The following is a 26125-nucleotide window of genomic DNA, read 5'->3' as shown; positions in this document are numbered from 1 at the left end:
AATAATATCAAAAATGGTCGTCATTTCTTAGTGTTAATTTTCAGTAAAATTGCTTTCCATCTCATAAACTGTTTTATCTCAGTAGTTTTTTTAAAAAGTAAGGGAAAGAATGAGTTTGTTATTTGGTTCCATTTGTTTCTCTCCACGTCTCCTCCTGGAACATGATACTGTATGAGATGGTAAGAGGCTTGATCCAATTTTTCTGAAGGACACTGAGCCAAGAGAAGCTGGTTTAGATATTTGAGAGTTACATTCAGAATCTCTCTTGCTTACCTCTCTCATCACAAAGATAGAAGATGGACAATAATAAGAGTCACAGGAATACTGGGCTTCTCCTCACTTGGATACAATGAACAAAATTCTGTTCATATACATTTTTGGGGAATATTTTTATTTTTGCAAATGGATTAATATATACTCTGCAATATCAAAATAACTTGCAGTTTAAATGTGGAATTTTGCACCACAAAAATTTCATATTTATCATAAAAAATGGTAAAATTTTCTGTGAATCCTTTGTCACTTTTTCTCAATTAAATAAACTGGCTTACTATGTGTGTGTGTGTATATATATATATATAAAACAAAGTTTATCTTATCATTATGTTTTGTCCTTTTTAAAAGAGGCAATTTATTTATTTAAAAAGAACATCACTTGATCCCTTATTACAGGCCTACACGTAACTGAAAATGAAATACACCATCTTCATTTGCTCTAACACCAAGAAAAGAGATACTCAGTATTTCCTGAAGTCTTGTTTCTTCAGGTTCCTATAACCAAGGAACTTATTTTATTGCTCTTAATTGAAAACTTGTGGCATTTACTGAAAACCATCTGACTCTCAACACTAAGAGGGAATGAAAAGTGCTTTGTGGAAATGGTACTGCAGTACCATTAGAACAACACAGCTGCAACACACAATTACTATACTGGGGAGTGTTTTTCACATATTGCAAAAAGACCCAATTGGGAAAGGAATTAAAATTCTATTAAGCACAACAATGTCTTCTTTTCAGGAGGAATTATTTTTCTGACGGGACTTATTAATAATATTAATCTCATTGACAGTGTTGCTGTCAAATATTATCAGTCATGCTGGTAGCAAAATTATCTCCAGTAAAAACAGCTTTTAGGATTCTAAAATTCATAGACAACTATGAAACCTTACAAAAAGAGACACCTAGAGTGCTGCAGTAGAAAACAAGGACTGAATCCGACTAAGCATATTTGGGCCTACATTGTAGCAATCAAAGCAGCAAAACATAATATTTCTCTCTCCTTATTACATCCACAAACTTCCAGCCAGTGTTTCTTCTGAAAGTGACCTCTACCCTATTGGGAAGAGATGTTGCAGAGGACCATCTAAGGGGCCGCTGTGAGGAATTTTCAAGGCATCTGGAGGACAAAGTCACTCAGATTCACTTGGAGCTTCATACTACATGGGCAGGTCCAGAGGAGATGGCTGAGATTATCTGGGATGCGTTTGATCCTGTGAGTGCTGAGGAAATAGATGAGATCCTCTGCAGCATCCACTACAAGTGCCTGGACCCCTTCTCTTCCTTGTTAATGGGAGCCTCCAGGGAGGGATTGGAGCAGTGGTGAATATGTCCTTCAGAGAGAGAGTGCTTTATCCCTTTCTTTGAAAGAGGCAGTGGTGTGCCCCATCCTCAAGAAGCCATTGTTCAAGCCAGATATACTGGATGACCCTTGGTCTCTCTCAAACTTCCCCTAAGGTTGTGGAGACAGTGGTTGGGCTGCAGCTGCATAGGGCTCTGGAGGAAATGGATTATCTGGACCTGCTTCAGTTAGGTTTCAATCCTGGATTCAGCACAGAGATGACATTGATCATGCTTGTAGATGATCTCCTGCAGGACTGGGATGACCCTTCTGATCATGTTTATTTCTTTTACAGTTCAATACCATCAATCACAACATACTACTGAACCATCTCTGAGGACAGGGGAGAACAGTATTGCATTGGTTTTCATTGATGGAAACTTGATTGTTTCAGCAAACCAAGAAGGTTGGACAGTTGTGACTCCACCTTGGATCAATAGGGTTTTTGTTATTGTTGGCTTTTTATTTTACTGTTAATGCTAATGTTGATATTAATGCTAATATTTCTACAGAAATATTATGTATATATTTTTTTTAAATGGGATTTATATGGTTTTAATCCCAATTATGTGTTGGGGAATTGTACACCACTGAAAGTCAGATCCCTGTAAAATAAGTAAGTCACTAAGTAAAAAAGTAGGTAAGTAAGTAAGTAAGTAATGCTGGATATCATCTTCTTAAAACAAAATCAAGGATTATTGGGCAGGGAAGGTTTTATCTGTTGTGGTGCCTTATTCACCTCTAGGACTTATCCCACAGTTAAGTTTGATTGAAATCTATATGAAGGTCTTTTTAGTACCAAATGAGTATCTTCATCCTTTCTGGCCTTTTACCAAGTGAAAATGTTTTCATTACAGATTTTCATTGCTGTGTTTATTCTACTTTTTGTAAGTGTTTTACTGGGGTTTTTCATTAGAACTTTGTAAATGACTCTGCTAATTGTATCTGGAATAGGGACTTCACAGTTTGTAATGAGCTGGTAGATTATGTACCATGCACATCTTTCCTTTCCATTTCTTATTCAGCATCTTTCCCTTGAAGACACTACAAGTTCTTTAACCGATTCTCTCACAATTTAACACAGTGACAGAAATGCACTTCAGCTACTCATCACTAAGCAAAAGCCAAGGTACCAGCAAGAAGGGAAAAGGTTTTAACACTAATACGGTTCAAGAGCTCTTTGACATCTTCGTAGCTGTATAGATATACAGTAAGTTAATGGGCTGAGCCTCTCCTGCTATTCCTTTGGATCTTAATCAGTTCAAAATATGTTTCCTTCTAAAAATTTGTTGTCAGCCGAATGACTGTATATGCTTTTCACATAAGCTGTGAAAAGCATATATAGTATTGAATGTAATGAGATCTACATCCCTACATCTGTTTTTATTTTATTTTTTTCTGATTAGGAAAGGCAACCATGAATTATGCATTCACCTTTGTTTTAGCCAAACTACATGTACCTAATCAACTAAGAAATCAAAGGCAATCCCCAGCATACAATTTTCTAATTTACCCAGTAAAAAAGAAAAAAGAAAAACTGAGAGCATATATTCACTTAAATAAGCTTAATTTAGAATGTAGGGAAATCAAATCCAGAAAGAATATAATCCTTGGTTCCAACAAGGATATAGTCTATTTAAAATGTACATATTTAAATAAAGCAATTACTGCTGATAGGCAATGTTTGCATTTATTTAGCAAATTGCTTTACAAGCTGAACAAATTCCTGTCAAGTTCACTGTGCTGCTCCCAATTAGCAGATTATTTAGTGACTGCAGGACAGGGTTGTCTGGATGTAAGCATAGCAGAGATTTTCCTCCTCTATCAAAAATAATGTTTTTCATGATATACAGGTAGTCCTCAGTTAATGACCATTCATTTAGTGACAGTTCAGACTTACGATGGTGCTGAAAAAACTAATTTACAACTGGTGCTCACATTTACGACCATCACAGCATCCCCACGTTTTGGGTGCTTAGCAACCGGTTCGCATTTATGACTGTTGTAGCATCTCATGGTCATGTGATCGCCATTTTATACCTTCCCGACCAGCTTCTGGCAAGCAAAATCAATGGGGAACCATGTGGTTTGCTTTACGACCGCATGGTTTGCTTAATGACTGTGGTGATTCTCTTAATGACCACTGCAAAAAAGGTCATAAAATGGGCTGGTTTCACTTAATGACCATCTCACTTAGCAACCAAAATTCCAGCCTCAATTGTGGTCATTAAGCAAGGACTACCTGTACGTTAAAAACTCTTGCGCCATGTACAAGGTAACTCTGCAATCTTATCTCTTTTCAAAGAGACAGTTTCTAAGCATAAATGTATTTATATATTTCATCTTTAAAACTGGAATCAATAAAAGTGAGAATTGAATGCCGTGCTGATCATTCACTATAATCTTGCAAACTAATCAATACTTTGGTTGGTTCATTCTAGAACCAGAGTGCATCTTTTCAATGGAAAGAACAAGACATAAACAATTAGTAAATTATTGAGATGGAATAATGTGCACTTTCCAGTTCTTTTATTATGGAGAAAATGTGTACACAGGATCTTTGACTTCAACATGTTCCAAGGCCATCTAGCTTAGAATGTAGGGCAATCAGGGTTTCTATTGTGAGATCTTTCTTCAGAAACTCACTTCCCAATTGGGTGCCTGCAAGATCAACACTTAAGCAGTTTGCAGGAAGTGGATGTAGTATTTATTCAACCTGTGTTTCTGTGCATGAAAATCTATACAGTAGCTGGATGATTTGGTCACATAGCCTAGGGCTGTCTTCTGTCAATGGCTTTCTAAGGCATCAGAGGAAGAGGTCCTTCCCATTATGTTACCTAATCCTATTTTAATTGGAAATGCAGGTAATTACCACTCAGCAATGGTGCTTTGCTTTGCTTGTGAGTTGTGAGAATTTCTACTTATAATGCTAAAGATTTCAACATCCGATAATTTTAGCCATTTCTTTCATGAGCTAGATGCCACATAGTTCATGAACTAGAAGTCATATAAAATGATCTAAACTCAGTTTTATGGAAACAAATATGTAGAGTTTTTGTTTTGCTTTGTTTTTTGTGGCAACAGTATGGAAGTGTTTTAGTGCTGCCTTCTTTTGAATGTTTTAATGACCTCTCAGTTTAGCCTATAGCTCCAGGATCTCCTGGTGGTCTATCGTCCAACTCCTAATCAGATCTGATCCTGCTTCACATTTTGAGATTGGCCACATCCTAGTAAGTGCTGCCAAGTGCTGGCTAAAATAATAAGGGTGCACAAGCAAAACCAGAGCCCTAATAGGATCGGTTCCAGTCTTTGCAGCCAGACAACTTGCCCAGGCATTGTGAGAGAAAATTGGATTTTAACTTTAATTCCATAGAAAATGCTAGGACCTAAGTGACTAATGGAGAATTTAACTTCTGCTGAATGCTTTTTAATATGACTTGGTATGCTAATTGTAGTTTATGGATGAAAATTGTCCCTTAATTTTTATAAGCACATTTGTCTATTTAGTTCAGTAGTTCAGTTTCCCTGACTTTCCACTTCTGCTGAAGCCTTCAACCTGATCTATTTTGTAGCTTTTCCTTATGCCAAATAAGTTACTAGATTGTATTTTTTTTTCCCTTCCTTTACTAAGACCATTCTGTCATGGATAATACCTGGCTCCTATATTGACAGTTAAGTTTGACTGATTGAGTAATTCTCTTCCCAAGCTTTTGTGAAGACTTGAGGCTCTAGCCATTCTCAGTTTTAGCTGCCTTACTGTAGGTCCAACACTGTGACAGAATCTCATATGTATGAACTATGATGGCATTGCAATTTATAAAATACTACACTTGAGAATCAAAAGTGGATACTTTATTTGATTTTTTAAAATGAGAATTGCTATGGCATGTAGTACTTAATTGGAAAACTTACCATTCCAGGTGATTTTCTACAAATGCTGACATGGGGCTGATCTGTACAGTGTAAGTATCATTGGCTGAATACTCAAACAGGCCATAGTAAGGATTGAAGAGCTCCTGAGAAAGAAGGAAGAAGAATTCCCGGGATGGGCCACTGTAATCCAAGCTGAAAAAAACCCACATGGAATGGACCCTTTTACTAATCATACATGTTTCATGACAAATAGCTGGTGTTGCCTCTTAATCATCCTTAAGTAAATAGGCATTTTTTGGATGTTTTGTGAACAGATTTTAAACTTTACTCAGAATTTATGCTGGGAATGTACCTCTCCAAATTAGCTTTGAAATCAGTTGTAAACTTGGAATGCTAAAATGTAGTTGCATTTCATAGGATCACATTTTCTAAATCACTATTTTGGACTTTATTATTTTTTATGCTGTCCTACTGGAATGGGTGGAGGTCAGCAGAAAGATGTCTCTCTTCTCCAAAATCTGTCTTCTAATTGTCATGTGTCTCTACAGAATTGTTTACTATTTATTCTTGATTATTTTACATTCTCATATTAAATGATATTTTCATCTGATCTGAAATAATGACAATAAAGTAACTTACATTACCATTGGATGGAACATTAATTTACGTTGTGCCTTTTAAACAAATGCCAAGAATGTGAGGCATTTCATGATTTGTGACTGTCTTCAAGGCCCTTCCCCTGAGACAACTGGCAAACAAGTGTTTCCTAGAATGATTTGCCCAGGTCTAATATATATTATAATTTTATACATTTAAAATATATAAATAGAATTATAATTTTATATTATAATCAATTTCTGTCAACTGTTTTCCTTCTTTCATTATTAACATAATTTCAGCCTGATTCCAACCATTAAGGATCCTTTATTCCATAATAAGTAAAAACATTTAAATATTAGAACAAGTTCCTTAGCAAAAATGTAAATTTCACTTCCTAAACCATCTAAGTTCAAGGGGTTGTTAATTCACTTATAAATCTTTGAATAAGTCTTAACAAGGAGTGTTAATTCACTTGTAAGTTCTTACTGAATATGCAATTACTGGCAGCTTCCAGAAAAATGCAAGATGCTATTTATATGGGCTAGCCTGTAATGGCTAGCCAGGTTTGGAAAGGAAGGAAGAAAATAGGAATTGCACTGAACATACCAATTGTTTATATCCATATATAACATCCTTCATTTCTAATATATGAAGAAGATACTGCTACTGTAAGAGTTTCATATTTGTTCTATGGTGCTGATTCCTATGTTGCTCTCTTGATTAGCTCATCATGACCTTTTCTACTACAATGCTTTGGTATTATGATGCTGAAAACACAATATTTGGATTAAATTCCTTGTCTTTTATTTTGTAAAACTTATTCCATCTGAAGTTCAGTCCATACAGAATTACAGAAGGCAAGCTTTTTTGGCCATATTTTGTGGTTACTTACCCTTCTTCCCCAACAAATGTAACATAGAGTTTATTTCTTTGGAGCTCCTTCCGTGAGTAAGCCATCACCTGATTAAAAGTGCCTTCCAGCAAGTGGTCACGCCTTATTATTAATCTGGAGTGGGATGAATGAGAAGTAATTATGTAAACTGGATTATCCAATTATTGTTATTACAGTAATTAGTTAAGTATAAAGTTCTCATCTGCAATAAGTTGCTTCAATATTGCTGAAGCAGTTGTGGGACACAGTTTGACCCATCAGTTTCTTTGTAAATAAAACAAAGTTGTACAGTCTATCAGCAGAGGATTACAGTGGTAAAATCTTCCTTGTCAGAACTGTGCTGCTCAGTAATCACAAGAGATTTCTAGTGGTGATGCCTCAGCTTTGCAACATTGTCTCTAAGTTAATATGCTGAGGGCTTATTTTACAATTTTTTCAGGGCCAGTAGTTTTTATTTACCCAAGTATTTTAATTTGTATAGTCCTTTAATATACCTTCTAAAATTTGATTTACTATGATTGCCTAACATTAAAGTTGTACTGGATTCCAAATTGATCTGTCTGGGGAACAAGGAAGTCTACCAAGTTAAATGCAAAAGGACTGATTCAGCCTTGATTAACCAACGGCTATCTGATCTTTTGAGATTGGGTACTGGCTAAATTCAAAACAACTGACTGTAATTCTCAACAAATCCTTAGCATTCAACAAAAAATTACCACCAGAAGTTAAATGAAGACTAGAAGGTTTTCTTCCTTTCCTATACACTGGCTTCACAACACCAATTATCACTATTTGTACTTAAATAATATCTTTATTTTGCTACGACTCTGTTTTTTCTTTCTGCCTTGCAGACTGGAATCTTCACCAACCAGAACCCTTTTTAAAAATATTCATATTCATATCTGAGGCACAGTAAATAAGAGATAGGAATCAATAACAAATACTCACTTAATTTTACCTGGACCCTGGCCATATCCTTTAGCTTCTAGTTTTCGATAAAAATTGCGAAGCTTGGCTTCAAAGTCCCTCCTATAAGGAGAAGGTGCTCTTGCACTGGCCCGCTGCAGGCCTGATGAGTACAAACATAAGGAATAACTTACAATATGAAGGTGCTGTTTTGAACTAATACTTACTAATAATGGACTTAGTTAATTAAGGATCTCCTAGCATAATCTTTATATTTAAAATGAAAACCCCTTTATTTCCTATTTATAGTATGTGGACATCATTCAGCTGTTTAAAAGGTCTCATATAATCAACTGGGGTTGTAGATAAGAGTGTAGATGAGCCTTTGTGAGGAAGCCACTCATACCAACCAGCCCCTGTACTGCTGCGGTTCTCAACATTAAATGATTTTCACTGGAGCAAATAGCAGGATACAAAGCAACTCTTACAGGAATCAAACATATCTGTGTACTTCCATGCCTGTGTCCTTTTTTCTTACTGTAATTCTGCATTTGGACAGGACATTCATTACTGGCCTTGAGATGGGACAAGAATTGTATAATATTATGTCATCATAAATAATTAAGAATATAAGAAACCCTAGTCATATTAGACCAAACACATGTCTAGCAGAATATGCTATTTCCCATACTGGCTAACCAAACACCTCTGGAACACCACAACATAAAGGCAATAATATTCTCTCTGATGACTATTCTTCACAGGTATTCTACTACTGATGCAAGAAACAAGACATTATGATTAGCAGCCATTCATGTGCATATTTTCCATTAATTTATCCACTGCCCCTTTAAATACTATACATCTAAACAACCATCAGTATATGTTAGCAAATTCTATAATGCATATGCTTAACAAACAACCTAATTTTTTCTGTCCTAACTATCCCACCATTTGGCATCATTAAATGTCCCCAGGTTCAAATATTATATTGATATACAATATTTTACATGGATCAAGGAAAGGAAACAATGCTGGGAGACCATTTTCAGAGATCCTACAACAGTGTGTGAAACTCAGTCTTGTGTCTTCTAGAAAATATTTCTGTGTATCTAAGAAACAGTGTCTTGATTGCATTTTTCTAATTCAAGATCTAAAAATTTTTATCTAAAATTTTCAGCTACATGAACAAATATAAATACAACCCTATTGTGTGATGAGAGGATTTTGTTATGCATTTTGTTGTAATAAAGACATGTTAGGACATTTTTATAGCATGCCCTAGTATGTCCTCCATTAAAAGGAAACTTTTACCTATTGGAACTCGAGCTATAACTATGCATTTGCTATGAAGCTAACACCACGAAAGTAGCTGATTCATTCTTTCTCGCAAATTAATACTGCATTAAATTAGGGAAGAGAGTGGCAGCTGTCAACCAACTTTCTTCTTTGCCAGAGTATTCCCCAGAGGAGGTGTAATGTAAAATATGCCTTTATAATGGGTGGTAAAAATGTATTAGGGAAGGTTTATTTTTAGACAGAGACTTTAGGCTGCTAGTAGTAATATGCTTTGAAAAACAGAGAAAAACTGTTCAGCCCTATGCAAAGAGAATACCTGCAAAGGTATCTTAGTCATATTTTCCTATGTCTCAGAAAGAACTAATACAAATTTTATATACATGCACACAAAAACTCTTTAGAAAAAGGAAGATGGAAAGAAAAAAAAAGTGCCTTCAACACTATTTCCAAATTTAAGTGCGAAAGTAGGCAAGAATTCCAAATATCACACTATATGGCCTTCACTAGGAAATTTCATTCACTATTGGAAGCTATCTCAGTATCCTGAGGAATTCTATTCCCAAGAAAAGTCATTATGCTACTTCTCTCCAGATATTTAGGACCAAGTGATCAAGTTACTTTTATATATCTACCTTGCTGATATAAAAATTTAAGTTTGAAACCTGATTTATTTATATCTCAAGTGGCATGAAGGTGACGGGCACAGAGCCATCCAGTAATGCAGCTTTTCCCATCTGGTGCAACATCTTCCCAGACCCAGGGGATGACATCCCAAATAGAAAGACTGTAGACAGGTTGTTTTCCTTTATAGTTGAACATTCCACTGCCTGAGTAATCAAAGAATTTCATTCATGTCTTCCCTATATTTCCTTACAGTTAGGAAATTAATATGTAAATGACTGATTATATATAACACTGAATGATCATTAGTTCTCACTTTTCTCTCACTGCATCATTTATATATATTTGTGTGTATTTATGTGTGGGGGGGAGAGGGAGGGGGGGAGAAGGAGAGAGAGGTCTAAAAATAAAGACAGGATAGTTGTGAATTATTTGGCTGCTGTATTTTTTGTGGGGAGGATGGTAACAGGAAACAAATCTAGCCACAGATGCCACCCTCAGGTGCTTTACCTGGAGAATTCTGAGGTGATGAGCAAGGTGAACAGCGAGGGGAAAAGCTGTAGCCAGGATGGAAGGCTGCTTGAAGAGGAATGTAGGACATAATGTCTTCTTCAAAAAGACTAAAAAGGAGAGAAGTGCGAGAAGTTTGGTTTGTTTATATGCAAGAATGCCCAGAAATGTGATGCTCAGGGAAAATTTCGCCCACTGGTTCTTATTTGTTTTACAGAGTATCTGCCTTAGATGGCAGCCTCTTAAGAGGGTTAGCAGTAAAGTTCCTCCAACCAAAGCAATCAGAGAAAAAGATTTAAATGGGAGAAAGAAAATTTATTTGACCTTCTCAACCAGCTCCAGTTAGTGTTCATAGGTAATATGACAGAATCTTGGTTTCATTATTTTCTGTTGCTACTTACAGATTCCAAACCCAAGAATAAAAATTGAACAAAAGGAACCCTTTTAAGATAGGAAAACATCCTTCAAAGGAAGCCAATATGAGTTTCACTGCACTTGTAATACAAACATATTTTCACTACATGTTTTCATTTAATCTTTTTCAAAGGCCATTAATACTTAGTTCTAGTTCTAGGATTGCTCATATGATTCTAATAAAATACTCAGCCTTGATAACCAAAAATATGTAGAATTTTCTTTTTGACTATGAGTTTTGTGGGGTAATATGAAGTAACTACTTCATATTTAGGATATGCGAAGAACATCTAATTATCAAGTATATTACCTCAGCAGTATTACTAAATCTGCATCACAAGACAACTTTTCAAGTCCATGTGTACCCTCTGTCCGAATATAGTGGATCTTCTCCCTAGAGAATTAACGCATATATAAGCTGAAATACTATAAAGGAAAAGATACATACATTTCTTTTCTCCTACACTGATCCCATTTCTCTTCAAAAAGCAGTGCAGAAACATAACTTGGCTTCTCTAAAGCTTGTTAATGTTTGTGTCCAAATCAACTTATAACATATTTAACTCCTGGTGAAAATTCTTTTAACATTAACAGTGTTCATGAATAAGAAACACAGGTTCTGTGCAGTCCAGATCGTATGAGAAAAGGGAAAGTTGTAAAGAAGGCTCAGTGAGCAGCGGGCTGAAAATCAAAAATGTGAGGGAAGAATTGATTAAAGAGGATGAGGCTTGGAACATAAGGTGAAAAGAGGCTAAGAACTGAGACAAAATAGTAGACAACCTGGTTCCTCCAGACTATAATTCTCACACAACCTTGCTATTAGTCATGCTGTCTGGGGCTGATGGGAACTTAGGCCTGGAGGACTTTGGGTTATTCCTGGGTTATGAGATAGCAGGCTGTGTAAATTCTTCCACAAATTAAAGTCAGGAAATACTTTAGGGAACGAGGTAGAAACAGAATAGTTTAAAAAAGTGAAACCAACTAGGCAAATTTCTCTGTATTGTAACTTTAGTTGAGCTTTGTACCATTGTGCAACCCAAAGAATGTGATAAGGGCAACTTTCCCTTCTTTCTGAAAGAATAACTGTATATCTAATTATTTATGTATAAAATTTCCTAAACTGTTAGCTTAACAACCAGTTTTCCATACTAGAACTTGGAATAGGTGACTTTGGGGTGGGGGGAAGACCCCACATCATTTGAATGGGGACAGAAGATGCTTAACTCTTCTCCTGGAATTTCCTCTCAAGCGTTTAACTGTAGCTTTGGAACACAGCTCCAAGTCCAAGTGTGGTTCTTGACCCAAAAAACATTGCACTTTCCTGATTTAAGGCAGGAGAACATATTCTCTGGGATAACGCCGGTTGAACAAGTAAGAATATTTCAGGTGTTACTACCAGATAATATATAGAGAAAGTCAGAAGGAATTTTTATTAAAGCTAGTCTGCTAAACAATCAGACTGGGCAGCTGCCTTAGTAAACTTGTGAGTTGAAGAAAATAACTCAGAGATAAATGGATCAGGCTACAAATGCATTACACACATATTAAGCTGTCTCACCATTTAATTGTCAGCTCTGTTATTAGCTAAAAAGATAACAGACTTTCAGGTATTATTACTGAAATCAGTTTAAAACAAAAGAAAACAAAATGAATAATTTCATGGGGGTGATCAGAATGATCACCTAATGGAAAAGTGCATTTTAAAAACAATTGACTTATTAACTTATTCTGACTCATCTAAATGTTTATGAATGTTTATGTCTTCTGGAGCCAAGCTCAACCCTTTGTAAGTAAATATCTTTTTGTCTAGACCTATAAACTAAATCAGACTAGTCAGCAATCCCAGCAAAAAATAAAAAATAAAAAAGCAAGGGGGGAAAATAAAGCAAAGGCAAGAAGGTAAAGACTCACAAGGACAGTGTTACTAGTCCTGGTGGTATCTCCTCTGGTGGGAGGAGATGGGCAGTGACAAATTTGACAAATAAAATAAATAAATAAAATAAAATATCCTGTTTCATCATTCAGTTACAGGTAATCCTCATTCAGCAGCCACTCATTCAGCGACCATTTGAAGTTACAACAGCACTGAACGAGGAGACTTATGACTGGTCCTTGTAGTTGCAGCCATTGCAGCATCCCCATGGTCACACGATCGCGATTCGGTGTTTGGCAACCAGCTTGCAATTTTGACATCCCAGCATGCTGTGATCACCATTTGTGACCTTCATTGATGACTTCCAACAAGCAGTCAATGAGGAAGCCAGCAGGAAGTTGTAAATGGCGATCACATGACATCACGCCTAACGACCGTGTGGGGATGGCAATTGGAACTGCTGGAATTGCTGTCATAAGTCAGTGTGGTCATGTGATTTGCTTTGCAACTGCATCAGTTAGCGACTAAGTTCCCAGGCAGTCCCAGTTATTGTCGTTAACTGAGGACTACCTGTATAGTAGTAGCCAACTTGCAATGGAACTAATACAAATGACATATTGATATGACTGAGCTCTACTCACTACTATGAGATCAGTCAGCCTCTTGATCTTGCTACCTTTTCGGGATTGTAACAATGAGGTTATGGTGAATGTATACATATGGGCATTTGTCAAGCATCAAGTAAAACATGTGCTTGCTGGATGGCATTTTAGCTTGGTGCTTTACAAATTATCCAAACATCACTCAATAATTGACAAGTCATATTTAGAGATGTAGAATGTTTCAAATCCAAAGCTGAAAGTGTACTTCAGGGAGAGCATGGATCTGCATGCCATACTATGGTGCCTCCTTGAAGAACCTGCATCTTTTCCTGAGTTCTCCGAATAGCTGCTCAATCCCAGGCCAAAAAAAAATAATGTTTGAATTAAGGAGGAACTGCCAGGGTGCAACAAGGTGTTTCAGATTGGGTGTGGGCATGCTGTCTGTCAGCACCTCCTTAACTCAAATTTTATACTTGGGATTGTTCAGCTACCATGTGAGTCCACAAAAAGAGCCTCTTCAAGGAGGTGCCAACAGGTGTGGCAAGCACACCCATGCCTGCTCCAAAGCATCTTTTCAGCTTCCGATTCAAAGCGCTGCACATTCCAAGTCATACTTCTGCACCATGGTCAAGAAATTCTCTAATCTAATTATAACTGGCATTTATACTGCTGATATAAGCTCTTTATCACATTATACTTTTCAGCCCCTAATATTCTACTATTATTTTAAAGGACTAAAACACTAGCATTATTAATCAATAGTGTCCTCAGTATAGATGCTTTATATTAGGCAGAGAATGGCTTCCATCTTCTAATTGGAAATGCAAGCAAATTCATCTGTGATCTTATGAGTGCAAAGTCCATGTTACCTATTTGTCTAGCTTATTACTGTCTATAGTAACCAGAAAACCCCATGTTACTCACCTGGGGGCTTTCCTATCTTACCTGCAGCAGAGCATTCAGTAATTAAGCTATAGGCTGTTGTACCTGAGTGCATGGTTCCTTGCCAAACTTGGCTGACGCTCCTGCAGCATTTCAAAAATATTAGGCTGGCGTAGAAATGCGACAATTTTGTCATTGTATGCTGGAAAAGCACAAAAACATCTAAATTAGAAATAATTCTTCTGTTTTATTGTTTCTGTCTTAAATTTTGTTTTAGAAATTTTAAACTATAAAGAACCCTGAGTGTTCTGATGGAAAAGTGGCATACTGAGTAAGTAAACAAGCAAGAAGCAAATAAATCTAACAAGTAAAGAAACACAAAAGATTAGGGCTGTGTAAAGCATTTGACAGAAATGTTCTGAAATGTTTGGGAGTGCAAAAAAAAAAAAAAGTATCCATCTCTGAATCTTTAAAAGTGCCTGCATCTTTTCCAAGGCTCATGTGGCTGCTCCAAAAGTGCTTCAGGCTCTTTCCATATACAAATGCTTCAGTGATTTGAAAAAAAGAAGGCACTTTGTTTATGCTCTCATGAACATCTCTTTTAAATATCTTGCACAGCCATATAACAGATATGCTGTTGACCAGAATTCATAGCATAACGATAGCCAATATTCTGTCACAGCATGGTCACTCAGTGTTTTTGCACAGAATGGTAAGCCAGGATACTTCATGCTACCCATTTCATCCTGCTTGTACTAGCTGAACAGCAGGACAGAGAACCTCTGACATTCATCCAGCCTATGGATATTCCATCAAGGTCCCTCACTTCCTATAACATCCTTTCTTTCCGCTCTCCCTGGATACGTAATAGACTTCTCAGGGCCAGAGAAAGAGAATTGTGGTTTCTAAAATATTACAGGGCCAGAATTTCTGCACATTCCTCCATTATAAGAGATGCTACTGCTTCTGAACACCCCCACTGCTTCCAGACATGCCACCCTCACAACTGTTTCAAATAGTAGACTCCCCCCCGCTTCACTGGGGTTAGCAAAAGGATCAAAGAGTCTCTGCCTGAATGAGTATACTGATTAATGGGATGCTGAAGTGCATACATCCAATTTCCAAGACTCTGAAACCTAATCCCTTTTTTTCCTTTCAATAACTCTGGTTAATAAGATCCTGTAAGGATCCAGACTCTGGGGTCTGCTAGAGAAACCGGAAGCATGTACCTTAGCACTCCATTGTCAGTAAGTTTCTTCAGGTGGGGATTCTTTGATTCTCTTGCCAAGGTGGGGAGGCTGCTACTTGTTTCACTAATACAGGAGGAATATGCTGGTGTTCCAGGTCTATATTACTTTGCACCATTCTGTTTTCCAGGCTTTGAGAAGTCTAGTACAAGTGGTAAGAGCCACATTTGGAAATGTTCCAGTTGCTTCAGCTGTCCCATCCCTTTCCTGAAGTATATTATGCAAAGATAGCCATTGCCTAATTCATTCTTTACACTTAGAATACCCACCAATGCTTGCCTTTTTGTATGGCTACAAATGATGCAGTGTACCTTATTTTCTCACAAAATATCTGGGGATCTCTAGTTCCATCTATAAGTCTGCTATGACAAAAATATTGTCTTAGTCCACTTTTGTACAATTAATCCAGTTTGCAACAGCAGACAAACAATGAATGGAAAGCTTCCCCTGTTAACAATGGGAGCAATCATCTTTGCTGATATCCAAGCCTCCTTTACTGTGGCTAGCTGACTCTGCCCATTAAAAAAAACTGATTAAAAAATAAAATAGAAATCTGTGATTATCTGATCAGAATCAGAGCCAACATATAGTAGGAGGGAACATTCTCTCTGCCACCTTTCTGCCTGTTCCCCCACGCCCACATACTTGTGGTGGTGGAGGCACATAAGGTATGTAGAGAAGCCCCATTTTTACATTGCTACTGTAGGTTCTCATTTCTGTATCCAGCAGCCATATTCATCAACAGGAGATTGATTAAAAAATAAAAAAATAAAAAACACTGAGTCTGTTAAAACTGCCCCTGTCCTGTCCCAGGGCTCACCAAATGATCAGCCTTAATGTTATTAGAATCCTGCTATGCAGCAAGGTATGCCCTCTCTGCCTGCTATCTCTCCTTCTTGTTAAGGTAAACTTTTACCATAACTGGGGAAAAGAGACAGTAGAAGGAAGGAAGTAGAAATATGTGAGTTCAACTAAGAAAGACCTATTCAGGGCCCAGAGAAGAACTGGACGTGCTTATTGGGCTTATTTTTTAGCATCTCTGATTTGCTGTTTGGAAAAAACAAAACAAAACAAAAAACCCTTTAAATTCCAAAGGTGTGCCTAAGGAAACCCAACCCAACCCACATGAAGTAGCAATTTATTTAATTTAACTTTTTTGCCTTGTCATATGCTGTTTTTATATATGCTATATTTCTAGATCTGCTGCATATGTTTTTATGGATTTAATAGTCTTTATTTTCATATGTTATGAGCTATGTTATAAAGTATGAACCAGAAAAACTGCTTATAAATAATGGCATTACTACATGAATCATTTAGAGTGAATTACCAATACAGCTGAATTAGATATTCAGCAGCACTTCTAAACCTGGGTAATTATGTTATTTCTAAAGAGTTGTAGCCAAGAGGAAGGGAAGGTATAATTTCCAATGAAGCAGCAGTTTTATTGCTTACTAATGAACTCTCTCTTCGCTGTGGCTCTGTCCCAAGATGGGACTGATAAACTTGTTGCAACCACTCATTCTTTCATTAAATGAAGCCACATTTCTTAAATTAAAAAATAACACCGGAAATCACAGTGAGCTTTTTATTTTGAGCTAAGAAAATTTAGTAAATTTTATCCAAACTCACTTGAAAAGCAGTGATACATACCAAGAGGCAAGGATTCATGATGGTGCTGATTTCGAATTGCTGCCACTAGGCTGTTGGCTGGTCTGGTCAACAAAGAGACCCCTCTGTTGCGAGAGACTTCTGATGCCTAAAATAAAGAAGACCTGTAACTATATTGTGAGTATTGAAAAAAAAGTTGGATTGATTTTTTTAAAAAAAATATGTATTTATGAAAAGCCATAGTTACTTGCTTGACAGAATATGTATACTAGAAAAGTGTTGAAAAACCTAACTAATCGTTTGTTGTTTGACTGCATGAGAATATTAAAAATCATTATCCCACTTTAGGCTATAATCCTATAATTTTTCCTGTTTTTACTGATTCAGGAAATGTCAAGAAAAGTGTGTTTCTAGTTGGATTAGGATGTATGCATGAAACTTACCATTTCTCCTCTCTGTCCAGTGGGCATGACTACATACAAATAAGTCTTTTTAAAGAGCAATATTCTTAACTACTGTCTGTTTGGAAGGGAATGACACTGGATTGGGGGTAATAGGGTAGAAAGTGGATTTAATGGTCTGCAATCTTTAAGATATAATTGGACTCATTACCCTGTATAATAAGCTGATCATTTATTTATTATCCACCACATTGGACTATTATTGGAAAAAAAAGGCCTAGTTTAAAAATTAGTGAATCCATGATTACTGATGTGCCAATGCCATTTAAATATCACAGCTGAGTTCCAACTATTTTGATTGGCTTTAATTTTAAAAAGAAAAGCAACCACAGTTACATCTGACCTATAAGTCACCTCTGAAAAGAAGAACCCAGAAGTGACACACAGATAATGAGCAATCAGCCAATGTACCAATACATGTGTTAAACAAGAATTGGCTGAACACTAATGAAAGGCGTTAATTAAATATTGCCTAGTAATTGAAACATAAACCTGATGTGAACATTATGCTAACAAAATGAAATAGCCTGCTTTTGATTTCCTCTCTTCATTATGTTACAATTGCAATTATATGGATCTCAGAGGAGTTATTCCTGCCTTGTTTGGATACAGTTCTAAAAAGGATCAGGGTAAAATAGAAACAACAAAAAATGACTGTGAAAATTTTGCAGTCAGATTTCTGAGTAATGTTCATTCTGAACAACAAAACCTATTGAAGCTAAAGCCCAAGCCACCAAATAACATTTTTTCCCCTCAAATTCAATAGAAGGCATTAGAACCAGTGAATTTGACAAAGAAGTAATTCTGGGGAGATCACCCTTTATTTGGGGGGGGGGATTGTTGAAAAATGCATCAGAGATTAATTATACAAAGTTTACTTCAAAAGATCAGACCTCATATCAGACCTATCCTGCTATGGGTAAAGTGGGGAAGAAGCTTAAAGGCTAACCATAGGGTTTATGTGCAGAAGAGCCCAGGTTTGATTCCTGGCATATCAAGCTATGACTGGAAAGCTTCTTAAACCCTGGAGAGTAACTGCTGGTTACTATAGGCAGTAATAGTAACTCAAATAGCTAGTCAAATGTATGGTCTAACTCATTTCAAGACAGCTTCCTACTTTTCCCTGCTCCTGTTCCTCCTGGCTGTCTTACTCAGAGACTTTGCCTGCCATGCTCAACATCTTTATCTAGAGGAGGATGAGAATATTATTATGTCTTTTTTTGCCATGTTCTTTAGGCTGGAAATTTTAGTTTCACCACACAGTATTTTTCTGGTTCCCTTCCAGTCAAGGTTCAGGCCTGGACATAGAATGGAAATAGCATTGGTCATTTTGGTTGATGATCACTGCTGATTCTTCCAGATCAGTTGTGAAGAGTACTGAGCTTCAATAATTCCACTCCTACTTAAGTGGGCATTTTCAATAGGTGTTACTGGAGTAGGAAATGTCATCCCAATTGTTACTTCCTTGTGGAATTGTAGTGGGAGCAGCTGGCCCTTTAAATCATAACCAGCCTTATGTGCCCAGAGGTAGTCACCTGACCCCTAAAAGCAATAAAGGAAAGAAAGGGGTTCTGTCAAATTTGGAATCTTTTGAGAGCATTGGCTGGAGTCCTGGATGAGGGGTTTATCTCAGGCAAGATTGAAAACTGTTTTGTTTAGTTATAGTTTCAATTGTATTAGAGTTTTTTGTATTTTATCTTTCCAAACGGTGTGTTGTATGTTGAACTTTATATTCTTTTGGCACCTTTAATAAAGTTGATTTTTTGCTTAAATCCTGGAGTTGACTGGTTGCCCTCTAGCACCTACCTCAGCTTGGCTGAGCTACTGACTTCCAAAACTTTTGTTTGGTGTCTCTTTCTGTATTTAGCCAGACCCAAGGGGTGAGGATTTCCCCTTCAACCCTCTCCTGGTTCCTCAAATGGCTGGTGTGGAAGGGAGAAACTGGTTTATAGTGAAGGGGTGGTGGCAGCAAGGACACCTGATTTTCCTATCACTGTTCACCCCTAGGCATGGGTTACCTCAGAACTGAAGGACCTCAGAGGAGGGGCTGATTCAACCCTGAGGGTGGTTTTCCCTTATTAAAGGAGTGCTGCAGGGTTCTTCCCTTTCATGTAGATTTTTTAATATTCACATGAAGCCCCTGGGTGGAGTCAACAGGCAGTCTTGTGTGAAGTATGATCAGTATGTTAATAAAACCAAGATCATTGCCATCCCAGGCTGGGGATATTGTGAAAATCTTGATCTTGTGTCTGGAGACTGTGAGGGAATAATTGGGAAGGTACAAGCTGAAACTGAATCTCAGCAAGATGGAATGTAGCACATCCCATGGAGGAAGAGACCTGGAGTCATCCTAGTTTCAGAGTAACCCATGCCATTATTACTTCTATGACATGCAACAATCCTGTGCTCTAATGAGGCTGCCTTTGGAAACGGAAGGTTGCAGTTGGGTACAGAATTGCAGCAGTCTGTCTTCTACTGGATGAGACCCACTGCATTCACATAACATTGCACACTATGGGCTGCCAATAGGCTTCTAATCAAACCACTGGTCATATGTAAAGCTCTATATGACTTGACACCTAGGTAACTGTAGGATTGCCTACTTTAATTAAAGTTGACCTATATAGTAAGCACTTTGCAACTAGGGATTCTGAGAGGCTCCACCATGTGAGGGTGCGGGAGTAAAAAAACAATGTTTTCAGTATATGCTATATCCCAGTAAAACATCTTACTCCAAGAAATTCAGATGGCACCATACATGATGGACATTAGAAAGGTGGTCAAAATGGAACTGTTCCTGGCAGCATTTCCCCTTTGATGTGACTGAGCTGGACTCGAGCTTTAACGTATGTTTGTAGAATTTTATGTCTTTTAAAATTTATTTTTATATTTGTTTATATTTGGTGTAATCCACCAAGACTTCAGCAAAGGATCGTTACCTTGTTGTGGTGCTGGAGCTTGAGCACCTCAATGATGCCATGAGCTAAACCGTGAAGGGCCACCCAAGACAGGAAGGTCATGACAGAGAGGTCAGACTAAATGCGATCCCTGGGGAAGGTAATGGCAACCCACCCCAGTATTCTTGCCATGAAAACTAAATGGCTCAGTACAACAGAGATATGTCGGTATACCATCGGAAGATGAGACCCCCAGGTTGGAAGATGGTCAAAATGCTACTGGGGAGGAACAGAGGATGAGTTCAACTAGCCCCAGACGTGATGACACAGCTAGCTCAAAGCCAAAAGGACAGCTAGTGGCCGACGGTGCTGGTGGCGAATGGTGAATCCGATGTTCTACGGATCAACACACCATTGGAACCTGGAATGTAAGATCTATGAGCCAGGGCAAATTGGATGTGGTTATTGGTGAGATGTCAAGATTAAAGATAGACATTTTGGGCATCAGTGAACTGAAATGGACTGGAATGGGCCACTTCACATCAGATGACCACCAGATCTACTACTGTGGACAAGAGGAACACAGAAGAAATGGAGTAGCCTTCATAATTAATAGTCAAGCGGCTAAAGCAGTGCTTGGATACAATCCAAAAAACAATAGAATGATCTCCATTCGAATTCAGGGCAAACCATCTAACATCACAGTGATCCAAATATACGCCCCAACCACAGATGCTGAAGAAGCTGAAGTAGAGCAGTTCTATGAGGATCTGCAGCACCTACTGGACAACACGCCTAAAAGAGACATTATTTTCATCACAAACTGGAATGCTAAGGTGGGCAGTCAAATGACACCTGGAATTATAGGTAAGCATGGCCTGGGAGAACAAAATGAAGCAGGACATAGGCTGATAGAATTTTGCCAAGACAACTCACTCTGCATAACAAACACTCTCTTCCAACAACCTAAGAGACGGCTTTATACATGGACTTCACCAGATGGACAACACCGAAATCAGATTGACTACATCCTTTGCAGCCAAAGGTGGCGGACATCTATACAGTTGGTAAAAACAAGACCTGGAGCTGACTGTAGTTCAGGTCATGAACTTCTTCTTGCACAATTTAGGATCAGACTAAAGAGGTTAGGGAAGACCCACAGATCAGCTAGATATGAGCTCACTAATATCCCTCAGGAATATGCAGTGGAGGTAAAGAATCGATTTAAGGGACTGGACTTAGTAGATAGGGTCCCGGAAGAACTCTGGACAGAAGTTCGCAACATTGTTCAGGAGGCGGCAACAAAATACATCCCAAAGAAAGAGAAAACCAAGAAGGCAAAATGGCTGTCTGCTGAGACACTAGAAGTAGCCCAAGAAAGAAGGAAAGCAAAAGGCAACAGTGATAGGGGGAGATATGCCCAATTAAATGCAAAATTCCAGAGGTTAGCCAGAAGAGATAAGGAAATATTTTTAAACAAGCAATGCGCGGAAGTGGAAGAAGACAATAGAATAGGAAGGATGAGAGACCTCTTCCAGAAAATTAGAAACATTGGAGGTAAATTCCAGGCCAAAATGGGTATGATCAAAAACAAAGATGGCAAGGACCTAACAGAAGAAGAAGAGATCAAGAAGAGGTGGCAAGAATATACGGAAGACCTGTATAGGAAGGATAACAATATCGGGGATAGCTTTGATGGTGTGGTCAGTGAGCTAGAGCCAGACATCCTGAAGAGTGAGGTTGAATGGGCCTTAAGAAGCATTGCTAATAACAAGGCAGCAGGAGACGATGGCATCCCAACTGAACTGTTCAAAATCTTGCAAGATGATGGTGTCAAGTTAATGCATGCCAGCAAATTTGGAAAACACAAGAATGGCCATCAGACTGGAAAAAATCAACTTATATCCCCATACCAAAAAAGGGAAACACTAAAGAATGTTCAAACTATCGAACAGTGGCACTCATTTCACATGCCAGTAAGGTAATGCTCAAGATCCTGCAAGGTAGACTTCAGCAGTTCATGGAGCGAGAATTGCCAGATGCACAAGCTGGGTTTAGAAAAGGCAGAGGAACTAGGGACCAAATTGCCAATATCCGCTGGATAATGGAAAAAGCCAGGGAGTTTCAGAAAAACATCTATTTCTGTTTTATTGACTATTCTAAAGCCTTTGACTGTGTGGACCATAACAAATTGTGGCAAGTTCTTAGCGGTATGGGGATACCAAGTCATCTTGTATGCCTCCTGAAGGATCTGTATAACGACCAAGTAGCAACAGTAAGAACAGACCACGGAACAACGGACTGGTTTAAGATTGGGAAAGGAGTACAGCAGGGCTGTATACTCTCACCCTACCTATTCAACTTGTATGCAGAACACATCATGCGACGTGCTGGGCTTGAGGAATCCAAGGCTGGAGTTAAAATCGCTGGAAGAAACATTAACAACCTCAGATATGCAGATGATACCACTTTGATGGCTGAAAGCGAAGAGGAACTGAGGAGCCTTATGATGAAGGTGAAAGAAGAAAGTGCAAAAGCTGGCTTGCAGCTAAACCTCAAAAAAACCAAGATTATGGCAACCAGCTTGATTGATAACTGGCAAATAGAGGGAGAAAATGTAGAAGCAGTGAAAGACTTTGTATTTCTAGGTGCAAAGATTACTGCAGATGCTGACTGCAGTCAGGAAATCAGAAGACCCTTAATCCTTGGGAGAAGAGCAATGACAAATCTCGATAAAATAGTTAAGAGCAGAGACATCACACTGACAACAAAGGTCCGCATAGTTAAAGCAATGGTGTTCCCCGTAGTAACATATGGCTGCGAGAGCTGGACCATAAGGAAGGCTGAGAGAAGGAAGATAGATGCTTTTGAACTGTGGTGTTGGAGGAAAATTCTGAGAGTGCCTTGGACTGCAAGAAGATCAAACCAGTCCATACTCCAGGAAATCAAGCCAGACTGCTCACTTGAGGGAATGATATTAAAGGCAAAACTGAAATACTTTGGCCACATAATGAGAAGACAGGACACCCTGGAGAAGATGCTGATGCTAGGGAGAGTGGAGGGCAAAAGGAAGAGGGGCCGACCAAGGGCAAGATGGATGGATGATATTCTAGAGGTGACGGACTCGTCCCTGGGGGAGCTGGGGGTGTTGATGACCAACAGGAAGCTCGGGCGTGGGCTGGTCCATGAAGTCACGAAGAGTCGGAAGCGACTAAACGAATAAACAACAATCCACCAAGAATCCATATAGAATTATCAGTATGCAAATGTTTTAATAAATCGTATTTCCAGTTCCCCAGTTTCATTTTTTCACAGGTGTAAATCTAACAACTATATAAACTGGTTGCCAACTCAGCAGACAGCCTGTTACATATAAACCCATTGCAAAACTGCTATTAACAACCTGCAGATCCATTTCCCAGAGATGAGCAGATAAATAATCAACTGCAATTCCTTTATTAAAAAGTCACAAGTATGTATAACAATGTTATTTAAAGTTCATGCTAAAAACTAGCATCTGCCTTTACTACAAAAGAAGCTCATACTTGGATAAACTTTCTTTCCCACAACATCCTCCTTTCTCCATTCTTTTCATAACATAAACTATATTTTACATAGTCTGTGGTAAACCTACCATGGCAGGGAATGTGAAGCCTATTACTCATATCTGTCAGTATGATGAAATGAAGATAAAACAGGATTCAATGTAGAACTGAAGCTTTGTAAAAACTTTGTAAAAATGAATCTGAAGAAATACTTACAGTAGATTCCAAATATACACATTTATTCAGCAACTCTAACAAATTAGGTACAGCAGGAAAACGTACCTCTCCAGCACTGTAACTACGGAGTCTCTGAAGGTGCTGTCTGTGGGTCAAGTGATTGGGTAGGCGGCCATTCTGAAGTGGAATTCTGGGATCAATGAAAGTGGTAGCACGGCTGTTGTGGTCAACAAAGAAAGACTGTAATAGAAGAAAACTAAGAATCAGAAATAATACTGAGAAAGCTACCAGAGTTGGTAATATGGGAAACAGGATTTAACATGATTTCTAGTCTGATTCTTTAGTTTAAAAAATTAAACATTTAAATAGAGTCTGAATAATGTACTGTAGGTAGGCTGAAGGGCTACCCTATATTATACAGACCAAGAAAAGCAATACAGATATCATTTTAAGGTGTATATTCCTGAATAAAACATTGCAGGAAGAGAAACCATCTGCGGATAAGCCAAAACCCTACAGTTAATACACTGATACTCCCCACCTTTTACACACACCACATTCCTGCCCAACCTGTACAGATAAAAAAAACAATCCACAGAATTAAATACTAATTTCATTTCATTCTTGTACCTTGCCTTGTTGATCAGTTTTGATCTCCCAGCCTCGTGGAAGTTCCAGCCGTGTGTCAGCAAACATGTTAATGAAATTTACTAGATCCCTATTATGCTGATATCGCTCAAAATTACGAGCATCTCTGCGGATCTTCAGAATCATATGTTTCAAGCAGGTGCTGTTGGTGAAAACTCGATAGGCACTCTGGATACAAAAAACGAAAAAAAAGGTAGGGGAATCCAAGTGCATTGTTGCAAACAGGGCTGCAACTGGCAGGGGGGGGGGGGCAAGCAGGGCATGTGTCCTGGGTGCCGCACTGGGGGGAGCGCCAAAATGAGTGCTGGGGGGATGCCAAAATGGGCGTGGAATCCATGTTTACCCCAGGTGACACAGACCCTAGTTGCGGCCCTGGTTGCAAATATAACTATGATATATTTTTGAAAAAAAACCCCAACCTATTAATTATACATGCATTTTTAATATAGCAATTACCTAAGGCAGCAGTGAATAACAGATACCAGTCTGACCAAAATATAAGAAGTTCATGAAAGCAGCTCACAATTTGCTAAATATGTTCGCTGCCTTGAGTTATTAAAAAATAATAATAAAGGCGGGATAGAAAATAAATAAAATGAATGAATGAATGAATGAATAAATAAATAAATCAGAATTCGAGGAGGCAAATTGATTCTGATTAAGGATTTTGTGGCCTTTCACTCCAAGCAATATCATCTCTTGGCCCAGACAAAGCCTTAATCAAACTTAAATAGAGGATTTGGGATTTAGATTTACAAAATGACAGGGCCAAAATCATCCTCCTCTATTATGATGCAATTGCAGGTTCTCCATGGATCATCCCTAGCTACCTCTTTAACATCATGAATATCTCACACAGGACACTTTTTACCTTGGCTTGAATTGGCACACTATTAGGAGAGTATAGGCAAATATACTAGTCTTCTGCACAACAATCATACAGTATGTGCTCCTGCTCAGACAGAGGTAGAGTCAGCACAGTAACACTACTGCTACACTGCCTGTTGTAGCACTCATAGTGTCTGGCACTCATAAACCCTCCTATCAGAAAATTTAGTTACCTTTCTCATCAAGAAATTACAACTGACCTTCTGAAATACCTAACTTGGACAACCACTACAAAGTTTGCCAAGTTTTGTTGCAGTTGCTATGGCTTGCAGAAGTTGGGTGATATCCTCTTCTCATTATGAATTATTTAGGTTTTTTCCCCCTGTATTTTAAATTTTATATTGGTGTTTTATTGGTGTTTCTGGATTTTAAGTTTTGTAATGGCATTTTATTGGTCTGGGACCATGAATAAACGTACCAAGTAGCTCACAACCATGGTTGGTACTATAGCCATAATTACAGGGTAGCTGAAAATTCAGTTACAAGAGCAAACCTTAAGATTTGGAAAATAATTACTAAACATTCAGCAAGAAAGTTCATAAATTTCAGATGAAAAGTGAG

The 26125-nt window shown here is 38.0% G+C and overlaps 1 protein-coding gene across 4 annotated transcripts in view; it reads right to left on the bottom strand.

Annotated features, from left to right (window-relative positions):
* The window catches only part of HECW1 (HECT, C2 and WW domain containing E3 ubiquitin protein ligase 1), a 204409-nt gene that overhangs the window by 21080 nt on the left and 157204 nt on the right, over positions 1-26125 (bottom strand). For all 4 annotated transcript variants that reach the window (XM_063304171.1, XM_063304177.1, XM_063304172.1 and 1 more), the window contains exons 14-22: positions 24659-24844; positions 24134-24268; positions 16991-17096; positions 14196-14292; positions 11044-11127; positions 10320-10429; positions 7932-8052; positions 6984-7097; positions 5531-5683 (exon numbers count right to left, since the gene is read on the bottom strand). In XM_063304171.1, the coding sequence (XP_063160241.1) occupies positions 5531-5683; positions 6984-7097; positions 7932-8052; positions 10320-10429; positions 11044-11127; positions 14196-14292; positions 16991-17096; positions 24134-24268; positions 24659-24844 (1106 nt within the window). The remainder of the gene's footprint in view (positions 1-5530; positions 5684-6983; positions 7098-7931; positions 8053-10319; positions 10430-11043; positions 11128-14195; positions 14293-16990; positions 17097-24133; positions 24269-24658; positions 24845-26125) is intronic.

Source organism: Candoia aspera, chromosome 4, assembly GCF_035149785.1.
Source record: "Candoia aspera isolate rCanAsp1 chromosome 4, rCanAsp1.hap2, whole genome shotgun sequence".
Taxonomy (NCBI): Eukaryota; Metazoa; Chordata; class Lepidosauria; order Squamata; family Boidae; genus Candoia; species Candoia aspera.
Note: the sequence above shows the minus strand (reverse complement) of the source record. Positions and strands in the feature narration are given on the sequence as shown.